The sequence below is a fragment of the Nipponia nippon genome, unplaced genomic scaffold, assembly GCF_047370975.1.
Source record: "Nipponia nippon isolate SJK-2023a ecotype South Korea unplaced genomic scaffold, ASM4737097v1 scaffold_10, whole genome shotgun sequence".
Classification (NCBI taxonomy): domain Eukaryota; kingdom Metazoa; phylum Chordata; class Aves; order Pelecaniformes; family Threskiornithidae; genus Nipponia; species Nipponia nippon.
The window spans coordinates 29110217-29134655 of record NW_028262291.1 but is presented as its reverse complement, the minus strand read 5'-3'; the positions used below and the strand labels follow the sequence as shown (position 1 = coordinate 29134655).

The window sequence follows — 24439 nt, the reverse complement described above, 5'->3', positions numbered from 1 at the left end:
CGCCCCTCAGCCGCCCGGCGGCCGCCGACAGACCCCCCGCGCGCACGCGCGCCGCAGGCCCCGCCAGGGCGCAGGCGCCGTCCCGGCGGCCGCCACCGCCGAGGCAGAGCGGCGGCTCCCAGCAGGCGGCGCGGCGGTCGCTGCCCTCCGCGTGTGGCGGTAAGTTTCCCCGCCGCGATTGGGTGTGGGCTCCGGCGGTCCCGCCTCCGGGGGGGTGCGCGGGGCCTCTCGGCGTCCCGCCGCAGCCCCGCGTCGCTCTGTGCCGCAGGCGTCCCGCCGGGGGAGCCTCGTCCCCGCCGCCGCCCCATGGCCCTCAGCAGCGAGCGCTTCGGTGCCCTTCTAGGGAGAACCGTTAAAGTCACCTTAAAATGCGGCGTCTTCCAGGGGGTGCTGCAGCACGTGAACCCCGACCGGAGCCTCCTCCTGCGGACAGGTGGGGGCCCTGCGCCGCCTCAGCGCCTGCGAGGGGAGCGGGAGGGGCGCAGGCGAGCCCCGCGCTGTGAGACCGGTGGCTGAGGGAGGGGCGCCTGGCTCCGCCGTGGGCGCTGTGTCACGGGTGGCGTGGGCAGCCTCCCACCCCGAGCCTGCCCGCTGCGCCCCACGGGTGCTTCCCGGCAGCTAAAGCCGGCACCGGGGTGAATGCAACAGGTGCTCAGGGTAGAAGTTAGCAGCACCTGCCTGTGCTCTCAGCGGAGAGGCTGTGTAGGTGCAGCAGCCCTGAGTTGTCCCTGCTCGGTGAGCAGTCATCTCGTGGAAAGCCTCTTCTCAGCGTGAAAGAATAAATAACCCATTGCTTGATTCCCTTCCCCCCCCCCCCCCCCCCCAGTTAATAGTGCTACCCGGTCCTGTGGTCTTGCTTTGTTCTGCAAATGATAAGCTTTTACCCCAAACAGTGGAACTTGATGTATGTCTGTATTTTTTCCCCTCATTTCAGTGAAGAACTTGGAAACGGGCAGAAGCAGTCCAGGAGTAAAGATGTTTTTTGGCCATGAAATAGTCAATGGTGAGGCTTTTCTTACTGCAGTTTTGGGGCACAGGGATCATGCCCACTCTTAGTTGAGCATTTTAAATCCATTTTTTGGTCACTCTGCTGAATTCTTCAGTTGCATATCTTTCTTCTAAAATCTGTAGGAATCAGAATGTATAAATCACACAACTTTCGTTCCCCAATTATCTATCAGTGAAATAATAATAATTCCCCACTTTGTGAAGGTCTTGTGACTGTACTGCATTAAAGCTCATTAGTTAAATAATGAATAAAGTCCAATAAGACTGCTAATGAAAGTAACCATTCCAAAGGTAATCAGTTGAGATAAGCAGGCGCCCTGTTTACGTCCTGAAGGCAAGTTACATTCACTGTGTATGTTCTTATATGTGCAAGACTTTGACTAATGGACTCTGCGGGGAATTTAAATTGCTTAAAGTTCTAGTTAACTTGATTTTGCTTTTATACTCTTGCACAGGCAAAAGCATCTCTATGAAATGGTCTGTTTAGCTGAGCCTCTTTCCATGATTCACTAGTGAAAAGAATATGGGATTATTTAAGAAAAACATTTCTGGTGTATAAAGGTCCTGTGCTTTTCTATTGGGGGATCTGCTTTGCTTTGGAGACAAAGAGCACAGTGTTGAGGAGGAAATAGCTAGAAGGCAGCTATTGGACTTATCAAGTGACTGACTCCATTCTGCCTTTTTCCTTGCACCTGCTTTATTGTATATGTAATAGTCTGTAAAGTAATTTAGTTGTAGTTTGATACTGACTTTGTTTTTGGTGGGATGCTTAGCCATTAGTCTTGTTTAAATGCTGGAGTTCTGAAATGCACCTTATCTAGGCTATCGATGTAAATTATTTTATATAGATTTGTACATCAGAGCGAATTTAAAATTATTTAAACTATACTTTGGGTTAAATTTCTTCTTTTGCATGTATGGCCATATCCTATGGTAGTTATTATCAGTTATGATTCTCCTTTTTTTGGGAGATAACAAGTGTCAAAATGTTGCTTGTCAGCACTAGAGTATAAATTGTTTGTTTCTGTTGCAGTGGAATTGCTGGACGAACCAGATTCAGGGAAGGGAACAGCAATGCTCTCCGAGTATGTTGAAATGTTTCCTTCCTTTCACGGTAGGAGAAGGGGTGGGATGTGCTTGCTAGGGGAGCCACCACTTACGTCTAATATAACACTGAGTTCAGACTCAGCTGCGCCAAGTTTGTATTTCTTTGCTCTAAAGAGGTGAACAAGTTGGTGAGTGGAAGACCTCCACTGTGTAAAAGGTTCTTTTAAGCTATTGCTTACAATTTCTCTCTCTTGCTTTTTTCTTTTTTTTTTTTTTTTTTTTTTTTTTCCCCCACTAGTGTTCCTAGGTAGAAGAATTTGCTTGGTTTGTTTCCTTGTCAACTTGTGGTTTCAGGGAGGATTTCCCATGAGCATTTCTTCTGTGGTGGAACAGTTCCAGTACAATTGCACAGGGAAGGTTAGGTTTATACAGATGCTCTCAAAGCATATATAAATGTGACTTTGGGAAGCTGGTAAAAATACGTTTCAAACTCCTGCAGACCCATGCTCCTAGGTGGCTTTGCTTTGAGTCTCCTCACAACACCACATTTGAATAGTTTATTCTTCCTCTTAAGAGAAGTAGGAATGAAGTGGTGTCTACTGAATAGTCTTTAAAATATAGTTAAAAAGTACGTAGAATTGTGATTAGCAGCAGTCTTCTTGCTGGCTGCTGTCTTTTCTTTCTTCCTGTTCAGCAAGCCTATGTTCACACATACTTGAATATGCTCACCTCGGTAGCAAATTCCTGTGTTAATCCTTTAAATATACAATTTCAGATATAAGATTCTTCAGCTACATCTAAAGGCTGATCAGAAAGTTTTTTTGATGTTTTATTCTATTGAGATAGAGAAGTACATGATTGGAGTTCTGTAATCATAGTGGGGTGGTTTTATATCAATATAAGGAAATTTATACTAATAAGTCATATTTCCTAGTGAAGTATTCTTGACCTCAGACTGTCCTGTCGTGGAAATTAAGCATCTTACATGTGACATCTTTCAGTCAGGTGAATGTTTACTATTTGTTTTGGTCCTGAGATGCTACCGTTTTATATGATTTAATAACTTCCATTTAATTACAGTAAAGTTTCAGTGCATATAACTGTTTTATGTACTGGTGAACTTGTAAAATTGCCCTCCAATTACTAGTAGCTAACTAATGGATCAAAAACTCACAGATATTTAAATTGCGTGGTTCTTGGGCTCAGGTCAGGTACTTCATTCTTTATACTTTGAACTCTTTCCTCCCTTGAAACCATTGCTGACCTTTGCAGTGAACAACTGTTCAGGTTCTGCTTTCAACTTTTACTTTCAGAATAAATGTGAAATTTTATCTGAAATAAAGGCCCTTTTGTGCAAAATAAGCTTATTGTTGGGTAGCTTCAAGATCTTCTTTAAGAACATGCACATTGGATTGGGAAGTTGCTTCACATGCAGCAGTTCATTGTCGGGATGCAGGTAGATGGCATTTGATGAAATAATTTTCTTTATTAAAATGTCCATGCTGGTAGAATGTGTGATGTTTTGACTTCTGTGCTACATATGGTTCCCTTGCTTGTGCAGGTGCACTTCAGCTGTTGAAAGGAACAAACAAGCAGACACAGGACCAGCAGATTGTAGCCCACGGAGTTCTCCTTGTGTTTCCTTAGAGAGCCAGCTCAGAGCCTCAAATGGCTTAAAATACTCCTTCTCAGGTAATGTGGATATTAGTCAAGCAATGTAGTTAGTTTGTCTTTGTCAGACAACATCTTTCCCAGGGGCTGTAAGCTCTTGGTTTGCCTGTATCAGAACAGGATGTACTCTGAAAGAACAATGGTCACAGAAAGACAGGTACAGAGCTCATTATCTGCAGACATGCTCTTTGCCGGCAGATGCGTTCACAGCATCAGAAGGAAACCCATCTGCTTTCCAGAATGTTTATCCCATAGATCTCATCAACTGTAAAAGTGGCTGAGCAGCACAACTGATCTTTTGGATAAATGAAAGTGCTTCAGCCAGTGAGCATTGCTTTCTGGTGATTGCTTTAATCTTATACTTGTTCCTGAAATGTATGTGACATGATAGATAACTCGGAGCTCAATAAGACTCTTTGGTTCTGTGCTGGCTGTCATGTGCTTGCATTGATTTGATTGTGTGGGTCCTGCTGTATACACATACGCAGGTACAGATCCAAAATGTCATCAGCTTGTTCTGTTCTCATAGAGCTGTGACAAGAGTGCAAGACCTGTATGGGCTAAAGGAAGGTTAGCTGCATTTACCTGGGTAGCAGGGGAGAAGATGAGCAAGGGTTGATGTGATCTGGGAGAGCCTTTAAAAATTTGTTTTTATGATCTTTCAATTGACTGTTATTTTAGAGTTTAGAAGATTGTCCTTGTGTTGTCATAGATGCGTATTATTAACATTTTCATCTTACCTAAAGAGAAGGAAGAATCTTTAAGAGAACCCTTCTTTACCTGTTCATTAGACATTGTTAAGCAGGTGTTAAAAATATTAAAATCTGGCTTAAATTCTCTTTGTCCCCTTGATCACTTAGTTGTCTGTGTTCTGTGGTGTCACTGTCTGTTAGTTTTGTCTTTGTTACAATACTTTTCTTTCCCTGGACAAACCTGGGAATTAGGGTCCTTTTTTTAAATGGATGTAATTTTTTAAACTGAAACTTTTTTGTTTCCTTTATGCATCATAATGACAAAAAGTAATGCTGCAACTCACTTTTAAACAGCCAGTTTTTCTGTCAAAAAAACAGAATTTTGGCTCATCCTCTAGACTGTACGCATCTGAATCAGACGGTTCAGTAATCTGTTTGGCTGTGTACAGGAAGTAGAGAGGGAAGAACTGAACAGCTAAACCAGAAAAGTAGAGTGATTATACAACTAAAATACATACTTTGTACAAAGTTTATTCAAGTAGAGGGAGTGTCTAATGATTTTTTTTTTCTTCCCTTTAGAGAAGAAAGAAGAAGAGAATGTGGACTACACAGTTGTTGATTGTTTCCAGCAGAAATTTGGCCCAGCAGTAAGTACAATGAAAGCTCTTGTGCTGCATATAAGACTTCTAAGCCTGTTCCGTTCTAATTGTCAGTAGATCCGTTAGGTGGCAGGATTGTGAGCATTGCTTCATGACGTCTTATACTGGCAATCACTTTTGGAGACTGTAGTGACATTTGAGTAATAGGCAGTAACTGGCTTCTTTAAGTCAAGTAGAAATGGTATCTCTAGTGGCATCAAAATATATTTAAAGTGTGCATACATGCAGGGAAAGAGTGCAGTGCACGTGAGTTTGCAGTGGGTGGATGTGAGTCTACATCAGTGTGTGTTGGTTGCTGTTTTCGGACTCTGTATCCCCAGTGACTGAGGTGAAGGGTCAGTATTACTATTTAGTGAACAATTATTTTGTTTAGGAAGGGAACAACATGAGGATTTGTTGGCATTTGGAGAGGGAATTGATTGTGTTGCTTTTGTAGGTGTCTGGAACTCCAGACGTGCCTGGACCTTTTCCTCTTAAACCATGTATAACAACATAAGTGGACTTGGTAGAAAGGCTTTGTTTCAGAACTCAGAGCCAATGATGGATTTATTATTAAATTTCATAGCATTTTTTTTAGATTCTGAATTAGACCAGCAATACTATAGGTCCTCCATGCCATTTTGTCTTGCAGTAACATCAGTTGTGATTTGGGCTTTTATTATGGTAAATCTATTGCATATACAGAGGAAAAAGCTTTTTGCACACAGGAAGAGATTTCCCTTCTTACAGAGGAATCTTAACTGTTGCTTGAAAAAGAAGATGGCTTTTTTATTTCTGTTTATGCCTTTTACTCTTGAGTTACATGTGCACTACAGGTTGCTTTATCTTAATTGTTTGAAAACTTTTTGTGTCTGTGAGAGTTCTTTTATACCTTAGAAAATGAGTTCTCCTTTCTAACTGAAAGGGACATGTTCTTTATGTGATCTTAAGCAAGTTCCTAAAACCTACTTAGGAGAGTTTCTTGGGAGGAGATCGGGGAGTCTGTATTCTTTAGTTATCCATAATCTCTGCTAAATCTATCATTGATGTTTCTAGTTGCAGAATTTCCAGCTGTCTTATCTGTAACTGGACTGATACCATGTCTGTTTCTCTTGCATCACTATATACCTGAGATTCATTGTGGGTTTGATCTGTATTTACATTTTTAAATATGGATCATGACCAGAAAAATCACAGTTTACTATTTGTCCCTCTGCCTATCATTCTCTGGCACTATTTATTTTATCCCTATTTTTTTCATTAGGTGCTGCACCTGAAACAGCAGTGTGTTGTCAGTGTAGCAGGAGAAGGTGTTAATTTGTGTCGTCACGGAAGACTCTCATGGCTTGAGGTAAGAGGCAGATATGTCCCAAAATGTGCCACTAAACAGAGGCATAACTGAGAAACATTTGGGGATTAGCCTGTGTTTAAGACTTACTCATGTAACTGTTTTGGTAAGAGATACGATGTTCTTCAAGACAGATCAGGTATTTCGTAAAAGACCTTTTATGGAAAGAATTATGCCATTATAAGGCAATATAATAATTACTTAACTTGTATGTACTATATACATTTGTATATAACAATGTAACATTTGTTTTGCCATTTTTGTATACTTGTATACAGGTAGAGGTATTACACTAGTACAGCTGTTACCTATTGAAAAACTGCAAGGCCTAATCACAATGCCAATATAATTGAAGGAGTAAAATCCATCTAAAGATGATACAGTATCTTAATTAACTGTGATATTATCAACATCCATAAAGGAAGGGACAGAAAGGAGAATAGCTTAATATGTTAGCTCAAAATCGTCTTAGTTTATTTTTCAATTGGTTTAAAAGCGAGCGTGCTTATCTGAAGCAAAAACTCCTGTGGGAGTTCATGCTTCAAACTTAACTTGTTTATGCAGAAGTAAGTGTCCGCAAAATGTTTGCTTTGGTATGGCTAAATTGCTTTTAAATAACGGCTTTTGTTAAACCATTATGAATTTGAACATAGGCAAAACCTAAATTTTATATCCTGTTTGAAATGCTAGGATGGAAAACAATGTCCTTTATTTCTTTGGTAGTGGTCTTTGACAATGAAAGGAATGTCTTGGGCACAAGAGTTTTGTTGGAAGTGGTTCTTTAAAAATGTCATCGTCATAGCTGTAGGAATGTATTTTAAGTACTATGCATAGGGTTTGCTCTTGATAGGTCTCAAAATGCTGCATATAACTGTGTATAGTAGACTACTGGGTCATTCTTTCTAATTATTGTGTGTGTCTCTGAGCATCTCTGAAAAAAACAAGACTTGTTTATGGATTTTTTTTTTTTTTTTTTATGGAACCTGCTCTCCCCAACATAAGTCTGTATGTAGGTGATTATGGCTTGTGGACAAGCCACAATGCATTCTCTCCTACTTTCAAATCCTGTGTTCTTCTGTCCCTCACTCATTTTCTCTGCAACTGAATTTGTTGTAGATAGCAACAAAGAGCCGTATTTTTCTATTTGATATCTTCCTTCTGGGACCTCAGGCTTTCAAAAATGGATTACAAATGGTGCTGGAAGACAAAAACATCTTGAAGGTAAGAGTACAGGGTGTGTGAGGAGATGTGTGGTGGCAGAGGTCATATACACATATAGTGATCTAGCTGCACCAAAAAACTTGCAGTTGGACACAGGTTTGTCTGACAGCTCTTTCTTGCTTCAGGTCATGCATGATTGCCGCTGGATCTCAGACTGCCTCTTTCACCAGTACGGTGTCCTTCTCTTCAATGTCTTTGATACACAGGTACCCTTCAAATATTGTGGTTGGGAACAAAAGTTTCAAGAGAAACTTCAGCCTCGTTCAGGGCATTCTCTCAGAGAAGGTTTAACATTACTAGAATGTGACAGTTGTTGAACCATGTAAATGTAGCATTTTTGTTTTAGCTAAAACGAGCCAGCAGGCAAGGCTGACTGTTATTTAGAGTCTTGTGTAAACCCATTTTAAAAGGCAGTTAATATCTAATATTAGCAGCAAGTTTTAATGTGGTTTTTTTTAAGATGTATTAACTGGTCTTGATCAAACTTGGCACAACCTGAGGCTACTGTGACTTAAAGGAGAGCCAAGTCAGCTTGTACTTTATATTCTTTGTTACTCTTTCTGCCCCTTTCACAAGTGTAGAAACAGATTGAGACTACAGGTATCCAGCACTGGGAAGCACTCGCCAATAAAAGCAGTGGTGGAAGTGAGAGAACAGGCCAGGTTACCACAAAAATCTGTTTTTGCTGCTGCTGGCCCTGGTAGTTGTGGTAGTTAATGTTGTGTGACTAACAGGAGAACTGGAGCCTTTCAAGAGCGAAGAAAATAACATAATGGCTATGATCTTTCATAATGGGCATGGATGTTATGCATAGTTACGTATGACTTGTCCTTGCCTATATACTGACTTTTCATGTCATATCTATGACTGCCTATAGTGATGCTTTAAAGCCCTAATCTGGGCTAAGTAGTAAGCTTTATACAGCAGAGGTTTCAGTCCCTTTCTGATCATAGTTTGGCCTTTTGCCCCTAAAAATTATGTTATTCCATTACAGGTCAAATATCAGTCAGTGTCAGTGTTAAGTCTTGACTGCATGAAAAAGGTAGGGGTGAAAATTCCCATCAGTGCTCCCAACTGTACTGGCTGGAACATGTAACTGATACAGTGGAAATAACTAACCAGAACTGTCCACCCTAGGGTCTGAGGTACAGAGAATTGCACTCATCGTTCTGTTGTCTTGGTATGAGCTGACATGCATGCTTTTCTTGCAGTGATAGATCTCTAGGCTTAGATTCAATTACTCTGATTCATTGGCCTGAATCGTACTTCTAATGTAAGTAAGCTAGTGAAGTAGTCTGGTTTTGGCTACCTTGCGGTGTACCTGATATTGTGGCATTAAGCCATTAAGCTGTCTTGTCTTCTACTCTGTGCTACTGAAGCAAATAACTGGGAGATACCTCTGAGCAAACTCTCATAGATGCTTTTTGTGAAGCGCTTCTTAGAGACAGCTTCTCGGTGTTGTTAAAATTGGAACAGGCTGTGCGCACAAGTGAGACTCTGCTTAAAAAACACAGCAATGGAATGAAGAACTCTGGGTTAGATGGGATCCCGTCTGCATAATTTGAAAAGTGTTATTTATCCCTGGTTTTGGCCAGTTGCTGCAACTATTTATTCCTTGCAATAAGTAACCTAATATAATTAACACAATATGTAGAGGATGGCAGTGAAAAGTTTCTGATGTTCACTGACTGTCTTCCCCACTGACGTTCTCATATTACTTAAGCATCACCTGTTGAAGTAACTTTTAATGATAATGTTTGTGGAAGTCCGATACTGCTGTTTCACATTTGACTGCCTTGGTGTGTGTGCATTTGTCCCTGTTGGGCTATAGCAGCCTAAAAAGCTGCATAGTGAGCAGACAACTGGCTGTTGTCAGTGCTTACATCCCTGACATTGCCTTCTGGGACACTTCAGCGCTGCATCATGAGGCTAGAGCATTCTCACGCTCGGAGTTCCATGTCTGTTGTAAAATGTTGTTAGTTGCCTATCTGTGTACTACCAAAAGAAATAATACAATTCTTCCTAGAGGTGTGTGCTGAAAGAATAAAGAAAATTTGTCAGCTTGAGACTTTGCATAAGACAGAGGTCCGTGCAAGGTTTAATCATAATATGTACAAGTGAAGAAGTCACTGTTGCTGTCTGGTTCCACAGATCAATGCACATACGCTACTCTTTAGCGTGTCGTAGTTTTTCTTCTCCTTGAATCCAAGCCATTAGCATGCAATGACTTTGGACAAAGATTTTCACAGTAAAAGGTAAAACATTGTTTTCATTGTGGGCAAGGTAATTCTATAACCTTGTTCATTCAGATTAGACTTTTTATGATTATTGATTGCAAAGACGCTTTCATTTTTGTTTAAATATTTAAGTCTCTTTCTCTCCTTGTTTGGAAAGCATTGAAATTTTTTACTAGAAACCCTCTAACCATCTAGAAGACTGGAATATATTTCCATAGATTTGAACATCATCTTTGTTTCGACTTTGAGTAAAAGTAACTTATGGCTTGAGAAGGTCTTTCCTGAGGTTCCTTTTCATCTGTGTTTGGCCACTGAGAGCACAAAGCCAGAGAAGGTTTTAGCAATCAGAAGTACAATACAGAGGACTGTTCAGTAATGAATGACGGAAACTTCCTCTTTACCTGGGGATTTGTGCTTACAATCCAGTGAAGGTCAGCTTCACCTGGGTCTTCTCCATTTTCTTCTCTTCAGTGAACTCATCGGTTTGCATTGTTGCAATTCCTTTCTCCAGGTATGCTTCCTGCCACTTTTCAGCTAGTGGTTGTAGATTTCTTTGGCCTTCAGCAATGTAGTGGGCCTAGCAGAAATATAGGCAGTCCGAGATACTCTGTCCTACCACAGAGCATAGGAGGTCTCACATTTCTTTCCTTAGTCCCAGATTGCTTGTTCTACTTGTGGTGCTCTAATGTTCTGCATTTTCTTCGTAATATCTTCATACAATCTTTTATTCCTTGGAAATTCAGTAAATAGATTGGCTTAGCACTTTCTTCTGGTAGGCTTAGCAAACACATGGCTTCTCTCCCAGAGAAGGCAGCAGTTAGGTATTTAGATGATGCCTTAGAGGCAGCTGTATTCATTGATAAATCATACCAGCTTGTTTGCCTTTGCTATTGGACAGGAAGAGATTATCCCTGCCCCCCCCCCCCCAAGACTTTATAGATAAGTTAGGAATGGGGGTTTGGTCTTGAAATTTACCCTCTCTGTAAGAGGCCAGAAGAGGTCAGTTACAATTCTGTGGTCGCTATTGCAGGGGCTGAACTGGTGCTGCCAAGCATGATGTGGTCTGGTCTAGGTAGCACATGGGCAGCGTGTGGTAGAACAGCTCGAACAGTGGCTTCAGCTGTAACCCTTGCAGTAAAACTGGGCTTCCCTGTGAGCTCACGGGTTTTGTTGGTGGGATTGCGGATGCTTGCGTTGAGTGTTGGCTTAAGGTTTCTCAGGAGAGAGTAGTAAGGAGAAAAGGGCTGTGAGAGGTCAGTGGGGGTTTCAGGGAACCAGAGTGGGAATCTGGGCTTCTGAGTAGCAGAGGAAGTCTGAAGGGTAGGTTGTTTTAATGACAGATAGCTCAGTCTCAGATTTTGAGTGTGGACACAGGCTTTTTATTTTTTCCTCTCCATTCCCCTGGTGAGAGGACTCTCTTCCAGGCTTCTCTTTTCCATTGTCTTCTCTCTGTACCTGCTGCAACAGTCCCACTCAACTCGGTGTTCCCTGGTTAGGGACAAGAGTCAGGGCTGTTCCTGCTCTCGTGCAAAAGGGTAAAAGGGATGAAACCAGGATACAAAACAAGCAAACACCATGCAATGCAGTCGCTGCTGGAGGTTGTTGTCTGCTTCCCTTCTGGCTCTGTACACTGTCAAAGATGAGTCTTACTGGCAAAATCAGGTTTTAGGCTTACATATTCTTTCACCATGTTTTCCTTACATTGCATCACTATTTCAGGTTTTAGATAAAAGGCAAAACCATAAGTATCCTGCGGAAGTATCACGGTATGTTTACTCTCTTCTGATACTGTTCCTAACCACCTGCTGTCTGGAGACAAGGCTACTGGGCTAGAAAGAGCCTTAGACTAATACAGCATATAACTTATATAAGTCATTCTTAAAACTTAATTTAGTCTTTTGTGTAACTTAACGGCTTTAAGGAGTCAGATTACTAGCTCTGCAACTGTATGCAGTCAAAATGAGGATTAATTTGTTGGCAGCATACTTCTAACATGCATCCCCGCTGTCAAACCTCCACATTCTTTGCCTTGGGTTAACAAATGCTGGTCATGGCATATTGATCCCTTCCATCACAGGTTGCTGACGCTCTGCAGTTCTCAATGGCAACAGGCGGCTTCCTTCCGCACCGTGTCTGCACGTTACAGGAGTGTTTGATGCAGCACTTGAAGATACCTTCCAAATGGGATGCCATCATGAAGCGCAGGCAGCAGATGGCTTCAGTAAGTGATTCAGTGAGGCACTTTCTGAAGACTCAGTTGTGAGCTGTGCTTTGCCCATCCTGAGATGTTTTTTTTGTCATTTTTTTTAAGAGCATGGCACTATGCAGTGGTCAAATTGCGAAGGTCAATTGTTAAGGACATTTTGTAACACTGACTTGGGAGACAGATGCAAGCTTTAGTTGGCATCAGTGCTGATGCTGGTATTTCCTAATAGCTCATTTGAAATTGAGGTTTTGAAGAACCGCAAAGCTTGTACAATAGAGGATATATATAACTCGGGTAAAAAATGTTCTGGATATCTTAATATATTTGCCTAATTTTGAAACCCAGTTCCAACAGAACAAGTTGGTTAAAATGAATCCTGGGTCAAGTAGGGAAAGAGGAAACTTTTATTGCCAGCACTATTAGAATGAAAAAATGAGAGTAGCGATTTTTTTCCTTGCTTGTGCAGTTCAGCAGCATTTGCCAAATCATTATTCTCTATTGTCCTTGTTTTTGTTAATCTTTCAGATGGGGACAAGCAAAGGAAAACTTAATGGGCTAGGAGCTCCTAAGATTTTGGGAACATAAGCTTGATAAATAGAACAGAACAGAATAGACTATTTCAGTTGGAAGGGACCTACAACGATCATCTAGTCCAACTGCCTGACCAATTCAGGGCTGACCAAAAGTTAAAGCATGGTATTAAGAGCATTGTCCAAATGCCTCTTTAAACACTGACAGGCTTGGGGCATCAACCACCTCTCTAGAAAGCCTATTGCGGTGTTTGACCACCCTCTCGGTAAAGAAATGCTTCCTAATGTCCAGTCTAAACCTCGCCTGGTCAGCTTTGAGGCATTCCCATGTGTCCTATCACTGGATCCTAGGGAGAAGGGATCAGCACCTCGCTCTCCACTTCCCCTCCTCGGGAGGCTGTAGAGAGCAATGAGGCTGCCCCTTAGCCTCCTTTTCTCCAAACTAGACAAGCCCAAAGTCCTCAGACGCTCCTCATAGGGCATTCCTTCTGGCCCTGTCACCAGCTTGGTTGTCCTCCTCTGGACGCATTGAAGGACCTTCACATCCTTCTTAAGTTGTGGGGCCCAGAACTGCACACAGTACACAAGGTGAGGCCGCACCAAAGCTGAATACAGCAGGATAATTGCCTCTTTTGACCGGCTGGTTATGCTGTGTTTGATGCACCCCAGGATGTGGTTTGCCCTCTTGGCTGCCAGGGCGCACTGCTGACTCACACTGAGCCTGCTGTCAACCAGCACCCCCAGGTCCCTTTCTGCAGAGCTGCTCTCCAGCCACTCCTCTCCCAATTTATACTTGTGCCTGGCGTTACTCCATCCTAGGTGCAGAATCTGGCATTTGGACTTGTTAAATTTCATCCCATTAATCATAACCCAATGCTCCAGTCTATCTAGATCCCTCTGCAAGGCCTTTTGTCCCTCAGGAGAGTCAACAGCACCTCCCAGTTTGGTATCATCAGCCAGCTTGCTAATGGTGCATTCAACTCCTGCATCCAGATGTTGATAAATATATTGAACAGAACTAGCTCTAGAATTGAACTCCGAGGAACACCACTGGTGACCCGTTGCCAGCCAGATATAGCCTCATTCACTACAACCCTTTGAGCCATGCCCTTCAGCCAGTTCTTCACCCAGCGCACCGTGAACCCGCTCATCCCACCACTGGACAACTTGTCCAGAAGGATGCTGTGAAGGACAGTATCAAAAGCCTTACTAAAATCCGGAAAAACTACATCCACTGCCTCCCCTTCACCTACCAGGCGGGTGACCTTATCATAGAAGGATATCAAATTAGTTAAACAAATAGTATATAAATATGCTCGTGCCAGTTGTGGTATCTTTTTGCTGGGTTTTTAATCACCTGACCTTGCTTTTTCAAGGCGGGCGGGGGGGGGACGGGACGGGGGGACAGGGATGACAGAAGAAGCTATTAAAAGATGACAGAAGAAGCTATTAAATATGGGAACTAGGTACTTAATGAGACCTCACTATATAGGCAGGATTTCTTTACTGAATAGGAGCAATCTCTTTCCTACCAGAGCATTTTTTCTCCCTTCGTACTGGTCTTGTAACTTGCTGAGTAAATCTGAGGGGTTTTGCACTGCCTGTTCATAGTCTTAAAACCTTTCTCGGAAGCCTGGATTAAATGTTATTTGATATTGCTATAATAGCTACTCAGTGAAACCTCTAATTTGAACACAGCTTTATTTTTATGTAAGTTTTGGAATTGTAATAGTGTCTCTCAAAATTTCAATTTAGAGAATTTTGTATCGCAAATCACAAAAAATGACAACATGCTTTCCTTTGTTTAGCAAACCAAATCCTCCTATTGGTCTGATGACTAAAAGTGGAAAATGACTGTGTAATATGTATGTAGTAAGTATACCAGTGTAAGCCACTCTGTAGTAACAGTTTTGCTCAGGGTATCATGGTCACGCTGCTTAGCTGGGGCTTATTTTCATGTTCTTCTGGTTCCAGTTGTGATGGCTGAATATGTTACTATCCCCAGCTGCTTCCCCGGCTCCCTTGATGGGAGGGTTTTTTTTCCCTTTATATCTTTAAGCTCAGCTCTTAGGAATACAAACTAATTTCAGAAACCGGTGAGAGAGAACCTAGTATTAAATGCTGGAATAGGTCAGTGTTTGTTTTTGGATTGGTTTTGGTTTGTTGTGGGTTTTTTGGGGGTTTTTTTGAGAAGCAATCCCTCCTCCCAAACTCCCTTTTCTCTAACATCCACAGGCTTGTGCACAGATGACCTTAGAAGCTGCAAGCATTCAGTAGCACTGAAAATAGAGATCAGCATCAGGAGATATGTTGTAAACTGCAGAAGAATGTGATGAAAAGCTTTGTTATAATTTTTGCTACTTAAATAACCGTTTTCATTTGCATTGGGATACACAGGAGAATCCCGACACGTGGTTCTTGAGACCCTTTCCAGCTTCTCTGCTTAAAGCACTTGCTCTGAAGGCTATGTACCTTCTGCTGCTTCACTCATCTCTAATGGATAATTTGATGTCTGACCTAACAGCTGTAGTACATGATTATTTAAATGCATATCGGACTGAGTCTGGAGATCACCTTGGGAGCACGAAGGTAGGTATGTCTTTGCTTGTGTCTCTGGTTAGTGATGTGATCTGAGGCTCTGATGGATAAACTCTGCAGGACCTAGCTACAGCAGCTTCCTTTTCTGCAACTGTACGCCCTACTTTATGCCACATACCTTGTTTCCTGTCTGCAGCAGCAGAAGTGATGGTGTCTGTATCTACCTAGCTGCATTTCACGTTAGTCCATTAGCACAAATCCACCTCAAGTTAGTATTGTACATGGTGAGCTGCAGCTGCTGAGGCATGGGCACAGGCACATGTGCCTTCTGTTCACTCTGATCTGAGACTGAGAACTCTGGGCTCAGTAGGGGCTGTGTATGTGCGAGGGCATGAAGAGGGACAGGCAGTTGTGAAGTGTTGGTACCTGGAGCTGCCAGAGTTGCTTTGTTTTGGTAAGAGCAAATTTGGATTTCGTCTCCAAATCTTGTTCTATTTTTCTCCTGTTCTGTCATCTGTAGTGCTGAGCTGCTTTTCATATTCTGGCTGTTTCTGAGAAGTGTTGTCTCTTGTTGGCCAAAGATTTTTATTTCTGTAAAAGCATCTCTCAGTTATCTTGTCTTCCTAATTTATTCTTACTTGTGTTATCTTAAAAAAAAAAAAAAAAAAAAAGTCAAGTCAAGTAACACTTTGCATCTTTGGTTACATAGAACCAGTAGTATTGCATGCCCAGATACCTTGTATGGTGGACACTTCTGTAATTGCTTGTTAATTTTTAAAGCAGGGGTGAAACAATTTTGGTTAAGGAGTTTGACTTCCTGCACTAATGGAAAGAACAGGTCCATGCAAACCAAACAAGCAGCGGTATTGGTGTGGTCTTTTTCTGTCTTCTCAACTGAGTAATCTTAGGAGAGCTTGCAATAACTATGTAAGATATTGCTGGTGTTAAATTCGGGTGAAAAGTGAATGGTCAAACATCCTCATTCATCACAAAGAGACTGAACTAACATCATTAAATCCTGTTACCACCTCATTTTTGCAGATGTAAATGTCTTGAAATATTTATTAGGAAAAGAGAATGCAGGTCCATCTTAATGGAGGAAATTGTCTTTTTCTTTGCCCTGATTTAACAAAGCACTCAAGCATGGACTTGAATCCTTTGGGAATTACTTAAGGGCTCAGAGCAGTAAATCCCATTATTGAGGATTTAGGAGGAGATTAGTTTAGATAACCACAAGAGGTCATAGTTGCTTCACAGAGGGAAGAGAAGAGGTCATATCTGAAAACCTTTCTTTTTAGAGGAGAGCTGCCAAAAAAAGAAAGTTGTTCATAGTTCATGGAAAAAAATGAGCTTGACATCTGAATTTCCAATGTGAAATGCATGCAAAAGTAGGCATGACACATGGGAAAAGAACAGTTTGTTAAAGTGAAAAGAATACAAATTCTGTTTTGCATTGGGCTATTTGTTTGTAGAATTTTTTTAAAATGGTACTCAGGTTGCTGAAGGCAATCCTTTTGTAAATCCATTTAATTCTATAAGATTAGCCAAGGAATGAATCTGATCCTGAGCATTTCAACTGGCATTTTGAAGATCTATTTAATATCACATCTGATAATCATACTTCTTGCAGTTGCTTTAGAAATCTTGTAGTATGGATAGTAAAAGTAGCCTTTTTCACCATCATTTCACTGTTAATCATTTTCTGTTGTTTCTACGTCTTGTGAGAAGATCACACAAATGAAAGTTTCTTCTATTTTATTTAAAATCTGCTTGCAATACATATTTAAACTCCAAATATGGAATTTGGTTTAGTTAAATGTGGTTTGTTGCTTCAGTTTCTTCACTAAGTAAACAAAGTTAACTTTAAGGGAATTCTTTGCAAGTTGATGAGTTCAGCTAAATCTGTTTTAAGGGGGAGGGGGCGGGGGGCGGAGAGAGGAAAAAAACCCACAACCCTTTGTGCAACTTCTAGGTTTTCTGGCTAAGTCTGTATTAATTCCCTGAATCAAAAAGCCTTTCTTCAGATCTGATTCTCAGAATGAAGTAATAGTCAAGATATTTACCCCTCCCCCATATTTATTCTAGTGCTTTTTCATGGATGTTTAGAAGTAAAGGTTATCCATCACTATGGTCTGTGTTATGCCTTCTGTGCACTTTGTGGAGCTACAGTTGAAAGATACCTGGAAAATGGTTTTGCTGGACTATTTTACTTTTTATACTGACCAGTTACAATTTACACTTGTGCTCCACCTTGGACCCTTGGTGAACAGCAGTCTGGTACAATGAGCTTGACTTCATTTAGCAGCCAGTCTCCAACAACAGCAACACTGGAGTCCCTGTGTGTGATGACTCTGTTCCCCAGACACGATCTGGTGCAGTTCCAACACTACTTCGGCAGAAGTAATGGATCTCCTTGGATTCTGAAGTAAATACCCATGCCAGGGAAACAGTTTGGAAACCTGAAATATGTTATCTACTATGCTCTCTCCATGCTGGAGAACTGGAAGAGAGGCCTCCTCTGTTGCTGAAGCAGGACTGCAGCAAAGCCAAAGACAATAAATACTGCAGGGCCATAAAGATATCTTGCGCTACTTCAGCTTCCAAATTGGAAGGTGGACGTAATTCCTGAGTGAACAGGAACCACCTGTGGTATATCACGCCTTTACTTGAAAGTTGTGGGAGTGAAAGGCACTAGGCAAGAGAGTCTCCAAGTTACCATGGCCTCTTTGATTTACAAGCACTTGGAGAAGATGACCAGATCTGGAAACTGGCTGATTTCCGTCATCCAAATAAGGAATCCTCTTCTGGACCCTTATTGTTCTGTTTCAGTTCTTGGATTGTGCCCTCTGAACACAACCACCAGGTCTTCAGCCTTTTGACAAAGGGAAAGTTAGTTATGTAGACATGCCTTCTGTTGTGCCCCTGGGCTACAGAGGTGTTTGAGTACGTCATACCTGACTAGAGCAATGAACAGAGCCGTGCTTCCCTGGCCTGCTCTTGTTTCCTCTGATCTTATTGAGTGCTGTCGTGTCACACGCAAGAATGCTTTTTTTCCTTCTCCCATTCCCCCAAACTTATGACACTCCCATGGAAGCTATACTTGCAAAACAAGTACGCACCTACAGACACAGTTTCAATCATGAGACTTCATTAAAAATGAAGTACTGAAGCTGGATGGAATCCATAGCCACATTCCTTCCCACCTCTGGCTGTCACATGTTGAATCTCGGCTCCTGGATCAGGGTTTACAACATTGAACTTCAGCTTGGACTAGCATGGTAGCATCCTCCTAATCTTTCCTGGGTCACCGCCACATCTGGAAGTTCATAATGCCAATGGCTTTTGTGTGTAATAACAGTATCAGGATATACTTGGTGAAAAAGATGCTTTGGTTTCCCAGTCTGAGGTTGCCTGTGAATTGAATAATGCTGAAAAAATGACCAATAAATGTTGAATAATGACTATCGGGGCAGTTACCTACTCTATCCTTCTCTTGCCAAATCAGAGGGTTCAGCCTCTGGGAGCAGATCTGGACCAGACTCTGTGTTTTCTCCTCTTGGAAACAGCAGCAAGGAAAAGTGAATATGCATAATCATGAAGTAAAAGCCAAGCCTGTTCACTTGCCCTTATGGATCACTGCATCCACTGAGCGTTGAGGAAGGACAAGTGTGAATAAGGCTGATGAATGTAATTGTCACCACGCTTCCTTGGGCTCTGTATGCCCAGTCTCTGCAGTCAGTTTTTCACATGCATCTCTTGTTCCTCAGTGAGAAGTTTCTGTGTGCTCTAACAGGCCCCCCTTAGTGGCAGAATACAAGAATCACTTTCTGGCTAAATGCACAGCTCATACAAGGGTTAGATCATCCTTGTGGCCTTCAACATATTCAGGAGTGCTTGATTTCAGACATGCATAATTGTATGTACTGTGTCTAATTTTGCCTTGTTTCTTGAACATGCATGGCTTGGGGGGGGGGGGGGGGTTATTCCTGCTTATTTCAACAGAAGCTTGTATTTTCCCTTTACTTAAGTTTTCACAAATAATTTGATGGGAACAAAGTCCTAGGTTGTCAGAGGCCATAGATAATCTGGTAGAAATGGAGATTAATGACAGTTTATTGCTTTCATAGCAATAAACTGGTAAGAGCAGAGCAAGCAACAGTTACGTATTTTGTGTAAATAGTATGTTTGAGTCTCTTTGACTTGGATATCATAATTCTCATGAGCAATTGCAGCAGTCACTGGTGGTAATCCTGGTTTCACCTGAGGTTTCAGCCATCTTTTCTTCCCCTTGGTCTTTCAGATGTTTTGCTGGAAATGGCAAAGAAACAAAGTCCTTACGGTCAGCCAGTGGGCAGCCCTTCCAGCAAGACTTCCACCTTGCTTCTGGACAGCCAAACACATTCTTTTGTCATTTGGTAGTTGTTTCAGCAGTAACAGAAGATGTACTGAGGAGCTGGCCCATGAGCTGGTACGCCAGATGGGAGACATGCTGTCAGGGTGGCAGGATGCAACTCCATGGATTAGAGCTTCCTTCAGGAAAGGGTTGCGGAAAAGATGGGCGTCATGCATCCTAGCAGTTGTTAGCAACAGTAAAGTATTGCCAGTGGTCCACAGCAGCCAAAAATGGTAATGCAGCACCCTTGTCGATGTAGTACTGGGAGAAGAGAATGAAGAGGAAAACGGAGAAAAAAGAAAAAAAAAAAAAAAGAAATAAAAAGAAAGGCATCTCATTGATCCTGACAGTTTTGAAAATGTATGTTGACACTTTCTGTGGTTTCTTGTGTCGTCGCCTGCGAGTAGTAGTTGAGTCTTCTGAATAGTGGACACTCCTTCCTAAGCAACTGACTTTTTAGCCACAAACCAGATGCAAAACAGTAACCTCTGATCCCCAACGCTTCATTATCAAAGCCCTCAGCTTCCCTCTTCAGCATTTTTCTCAATCTGATAATCTTCCTTACTGCTGAGGGGAGAACTCAACACAAACTTCCCACCCTGAAGGTCTCTGCGGTTTCCTGCATTTTCAGCATAACTGTCTGCCAGGAGTAATTGTTCTTCTTGTGGATGCAGACATCAAGTAAAATGGCTTTCTGTGCCCCTGCAGCTCTGTCACTAGAAAAGAGCTAGCAAAGGAGCTACATGTGTGTTGTTAAGTACTTGGAAATGTACCTGCATTCTGATGTTTAGGACTTAGATTCAAAGAAGCGAACACAGCCTGGGAACCCGTCAGTGTAAAGAAGCAAATGTTCTCCTAGAAGTGCAGTGCTTTCTTGTTTCAGTGGTGATCGTTCACAAGCAGAGCCCTGGTACCATAGGGGAGTGGCACACGCCTGTGCAGCAGAGTGGATTTCCCAATGCGCTTAAGGTAAAGCTGCAGTAGATAAGGTGCAGCGCAGTGTATAATACCAGATAACACATTCATGACACATGATGGCATAAACTCTGTTTAAATATAATTGCATGCCTGAGCCAGAAGTTTTCCTAATTGGCAGATGAGTAGGGGCTGCACACAATGCATATTAATTGTTATGAACATACAGCCTGAATTTTCATGCAACTTGGTTTTAAGTGGTTTAGGGCGTGGATTACCTCTCACTGTAGGATACTGTAGGAGTTAGGAAGCTGGATGTAAATTCTTCTGGTTAAACAGAATGGAAAGTGGGGTGTTTTCAAGTAAGTGCTTGCTCTGCTTTTTTCTGTAATCCCAGCTGAATTATTTAGCCTTTCTCTGGATCTGTGCAGACTTCTAGATGTAGGTTTTGTGAGGCATGGTTTCCTTTTACAAAAGCCATGGTAACTTCTCCACTGCATCACATCTGTATATCCACTCATTCTGTTCTTAGTGTTTCTACCAGTATGCTCATACAGACATCTGACTTACCAGCATGTTGCCTCCTGTATCTTTCCCAGGACCTTCTTTAAACATTTACCATCTTCCAATCCTTGGCTATCAAGGCAGGTTTTAAGCAAGATACTATAGTTACTAGTTCAGTTTTTTCATCTTCCACTGTTCAGGAATTTTGGGTGAAATCCACCTTGCTGTTTGTATTTCAGGTATCAGTATTAAGTATTTATGGGACAATCTGAAACAGATTCTGGGTACATAATGAATGGTTTTGGTATGGGAATCTCCACTTTTTTTTTTTATGCTGAATGTAGAAGAGAAAAAATGTTGGTTTTTTACTGTGCTGCTTTTGTATTCTGATCATCACTTGGCCCTGCAGCATGGTTGACATTTTGTGCTCCTCATGTTTAAAGAAATTGTTTTATTAGTTCTGTTATATTTTTGTTAAATATTAATAAAATTATTCTGGCCTGCCCTTTGTTTTTTTTCTGTAACTTCATCCTTACCATTTTCTTCACGTGGATGTGGCTTTGCTTTCCTGAAGGATGCTTACTTCATAGTCTCCGTTCCCCTGACCTGCAGTCCTGCCAGTTTCCTTTCACTCTTTCTGTGGTCTTTTGCTGTTAGGTAATGTTTACTCTGTGCTGCTTGTACATTGTCTTGAAGTTGTCTCCGTACTACCTGCTAGGATTGAATGTGCTTGGCTGCCTCTTACTACTTTTTAATCAAGCTTCCTTATTTGTGTAATTCCCCTTTCTACAGCTGAACGCAACTGTGAGGGTTTTGTTGTTGTTGTTGTTCCTACAAAGATGGTGAGCATTGCAGTCCTTGTTAAGGAGCAGATCCTTGAATGTAGTATTTTGAACAGTGTCCCATGCACTGCTCGGGACCAAATCGAGGAGTGTATCTCCTTTCATGTACTTCCTAGACAGCCGTTTCATTGATTTGTTAACTGTGTTGGCTTTTTCCACGTAAGTGTTTTTTGGGTTTTTTTGGTTGGTTGGGTTTTTTTACCCATAGGATAGAATACCATGGTTTTAAATGAAAAGCCTGGGAAAGCTGCCTTTGCAGTGGCTCCTACAAGCAAACGTGAACTGGTTATGCCTCTTTTGGGGGTTTACAACAACTTCATAGTGCAAACGGTTTTCCAGGACACATCTAAATCCCATATGTGAAGTATCACTTAAAGATTTAAGATCTTCATAATAAAGGAATAAACAATAAATGCAAGTCTAATATTTTTCCCTTTGGGTTGCCTTTAAAAGAAGGGGGGGGGGGGGCTTTTTTCCCCCTGAGGTATTGTTTGTGTAAGCTGGTAGTTGATCCGTTCCACAGATCTGATTGTTCTGTTCCATTGGCTAATTATGGAGGGAGCTCTTATCTGGTACTAACAGAAGTAGAGCATGTGTATGCATATGTATTGATTTGATTTCTTTTCCGTTTCTTTTCTTTTTTCCTTATCAGCCCACCTGCATGGAGCTGCCAGAGGAGCTGCGTCAGCTGGCACGGATCCAGAAGCTACGAAGGGAGAAAGCAATAAAAGACTACAGACTGAATGAGGATGGTCTTTTGATCAGACCAGCCATGGAATCAAAAGAGAGAAACGATCCACAGAAGGATGGAGACTACAGAGATGACAGGGATTGCTTTCCCACAATTAAAGCGGTGTCTCAAATTACATCCCTCTACAATCAGGATGTGCGTTGTCAAGAAAAGCTTGAAAATCAAAATCAAGTAGTAAATCTGTGGAAGAACCTTAAACCGACGTCAGGCTGGCCGTATGAATCTGATTTCCGATAGAGGTGACTTGATGAGCTTAGACTGGGTATTTGAAGACATCCAGATGAAAAAAGGGGCTGTTCCCCATGCAGAAGTGTCAAACAAAAGCTCCTTTCTTTACAGTGACAGGTAAACCCATTGTTGAATGGAAATAATGATGGTCTGTCTTTCGAAGGAAATTCCTTCTGTGCCTGACTGTTCTTCTCGTGGTCTATTTTTGAGATCCATTTTTTTCAAGAGCTATTTTTGATTTTTAAAACAGTGAGTTCTGTTTTTCTTGCATTGTTATCAGATCGATGTCTTAAATTGTATTGGTTCTTTTGTTACCTGTTGCAGGTACGTAAAACTCTCATCCAATCCAGATATGTAAACAGGGGAGCTTATAAGATGCTTGTTCATTGAGATTAGAAAGGGTTTGCTTGGAAAAATTAAAAAAACCTTCTGACCAACCCATGTGGGCTTGGTTTATATACAGATAAGTCTCTTGGCATAGCTATACAACAGTCTTTCATAGGAGAGTGAAAAAGATCACACCCTAATGAACCACTATGCTGGCAAGAACAGCAAAGAGGTGTACGGATAAAAAGGACTTTTCTGCCAAGTCAGAGTTATTTTAGGCTAACCGAGAAAAGAAGCTTCCTGCTGAAGGTTGCACGCCACCGCTGTTTGTCAGCACTACTGTATCAAGCCCGTGTAGATAAGGCTGTGTAACACTAATGTGGTGTGTGTATAGACAAGTGTATATAAAGGGGGGACAAAAGCAGTTAAATTAGTTTGAAAGATGTATAGCATTCCCTCCCAAGCAAAATAAGATACAAAGGCAAACCCAGTTTATTTCCAGTATACTTGCTTTGGCTGGTATTCACTAGAAGTAAAGCTCCTCCAAGTGATAGTAGTATTCCACCACGTGACAAAATTAATGCAGGCCGTGCCTGAGTCTTGGAACGGGGTTTTTTTGGCATATCGCTATATTTGACTTGTAAGCACAGGACTGTTGAAAATCCTTTGCCTTTGAAATTCTGAATTTATACACATTGATGTATTTAAATACATAAAAAATACTGCATGTTTTGCCATTCAAATGCTTCAGACAGGGTGGGGAACACCTTATTCAAGTATAGGGAAGGTTTTGTTCTCAGGGTTGTGGCTCTGAGTATCGGTGAACACTGATGAGCAACATGAGATAGGGAAGAACAGAAGAGGTAACGGTCACTGTCCCAACCAGACTCCAGTCCAAAACCAGTCTGGGCATCGGGCTGCAAATGGTTTAATAGTGATGACGCCAGGTTGCAAGGGACGTGACATCTGCCTGTGCGTACGTACCGATACCTGTTGGAGCTGTTTTTCTTTGGAATTTGTAAATTGGTGTGACTAGATGCTTATGAAGTATCTGTGCATTTCTTTTAAATATTGTTAGGGGAAATGTGTGTTGGTTTTGTTGGGTTTTTTGTATTTTTTTTTTTTCCCCTCTCCACAAAGAGTACTAGGCCAGCAGTACTTAAATAGGTCTCTCTGAAACTACAGGTGGGACTTGCTCAATTCTGGGAGTGGCAGAAAAACTTCCAAGGTTTGCTCTTTGTCAGTACATTTTTTTTTTTTTTGTAAACACCTAACAGTATTCTGTAATTAAACTGTATAGTTCCTTTGTCTCAGTTCACTTCAGAAAAATAAAACGGGTTTGA

General features: G+C 41.6%; 1 protein-coding gene across 5 annotated transcripts; it reads left to right on the top strand.

Moving 5' to 3' along the window:
* Positions 1 to 32: 32 nt before the first annotated feature.
* EXD1 (exonuclease 3'-5' domain containing 1) lies at positions 33 to 24395 on the top strand. Of its 5 annotated transcripts, XR_015701928.1 has the most exons (13): positions 33 to 159; positions 269 to 433; positions 2042 to 2093; positions 3369 to 3511; positions 3617 to 3747; positions 4998 to 5065; positions 6321 to 6407; positions 7521 to 7625; positions 7751 to 7831; positions 11940 to 12083; positions 14996 to 15187; positions 19437 to 20498; positions 22443 to 22581. XR_015701928.1 is itself a non-coding variant. In XM_087746235.1 (12 exons), exons 2-12 carry the CDS (start codon positions 369 to 371, stop codon positions 22776 to 22778), a joined length of 1404 nt encoding a protein of 467 aa, XP_087602361.1. In that variant the 5' UTR covers positions 33 to 159; positions 269 to 368; the 3' UTR covers positions 22779 to 24395. The 5 variants fall into 5 exon arrangements, 4 of the variants coding, with proteins under 4 accessions (XP_087602361.1, XP_087602364.1, XP_087602362.1 ...); XM_087746235.1 differs by lacking the exon at positions 19437 to 20498 and having other exon boundaries at positions 22443 to 24395; XM_087746238.1 differs by lacking the exon at positions 19437 to 20498 and having other exon boundaries at positions 14996 to 15191; positions 22443 to 22675.
* The last annotated feature ends 44 nt before the right edge of the window (positions 24396 to 24439 follow it).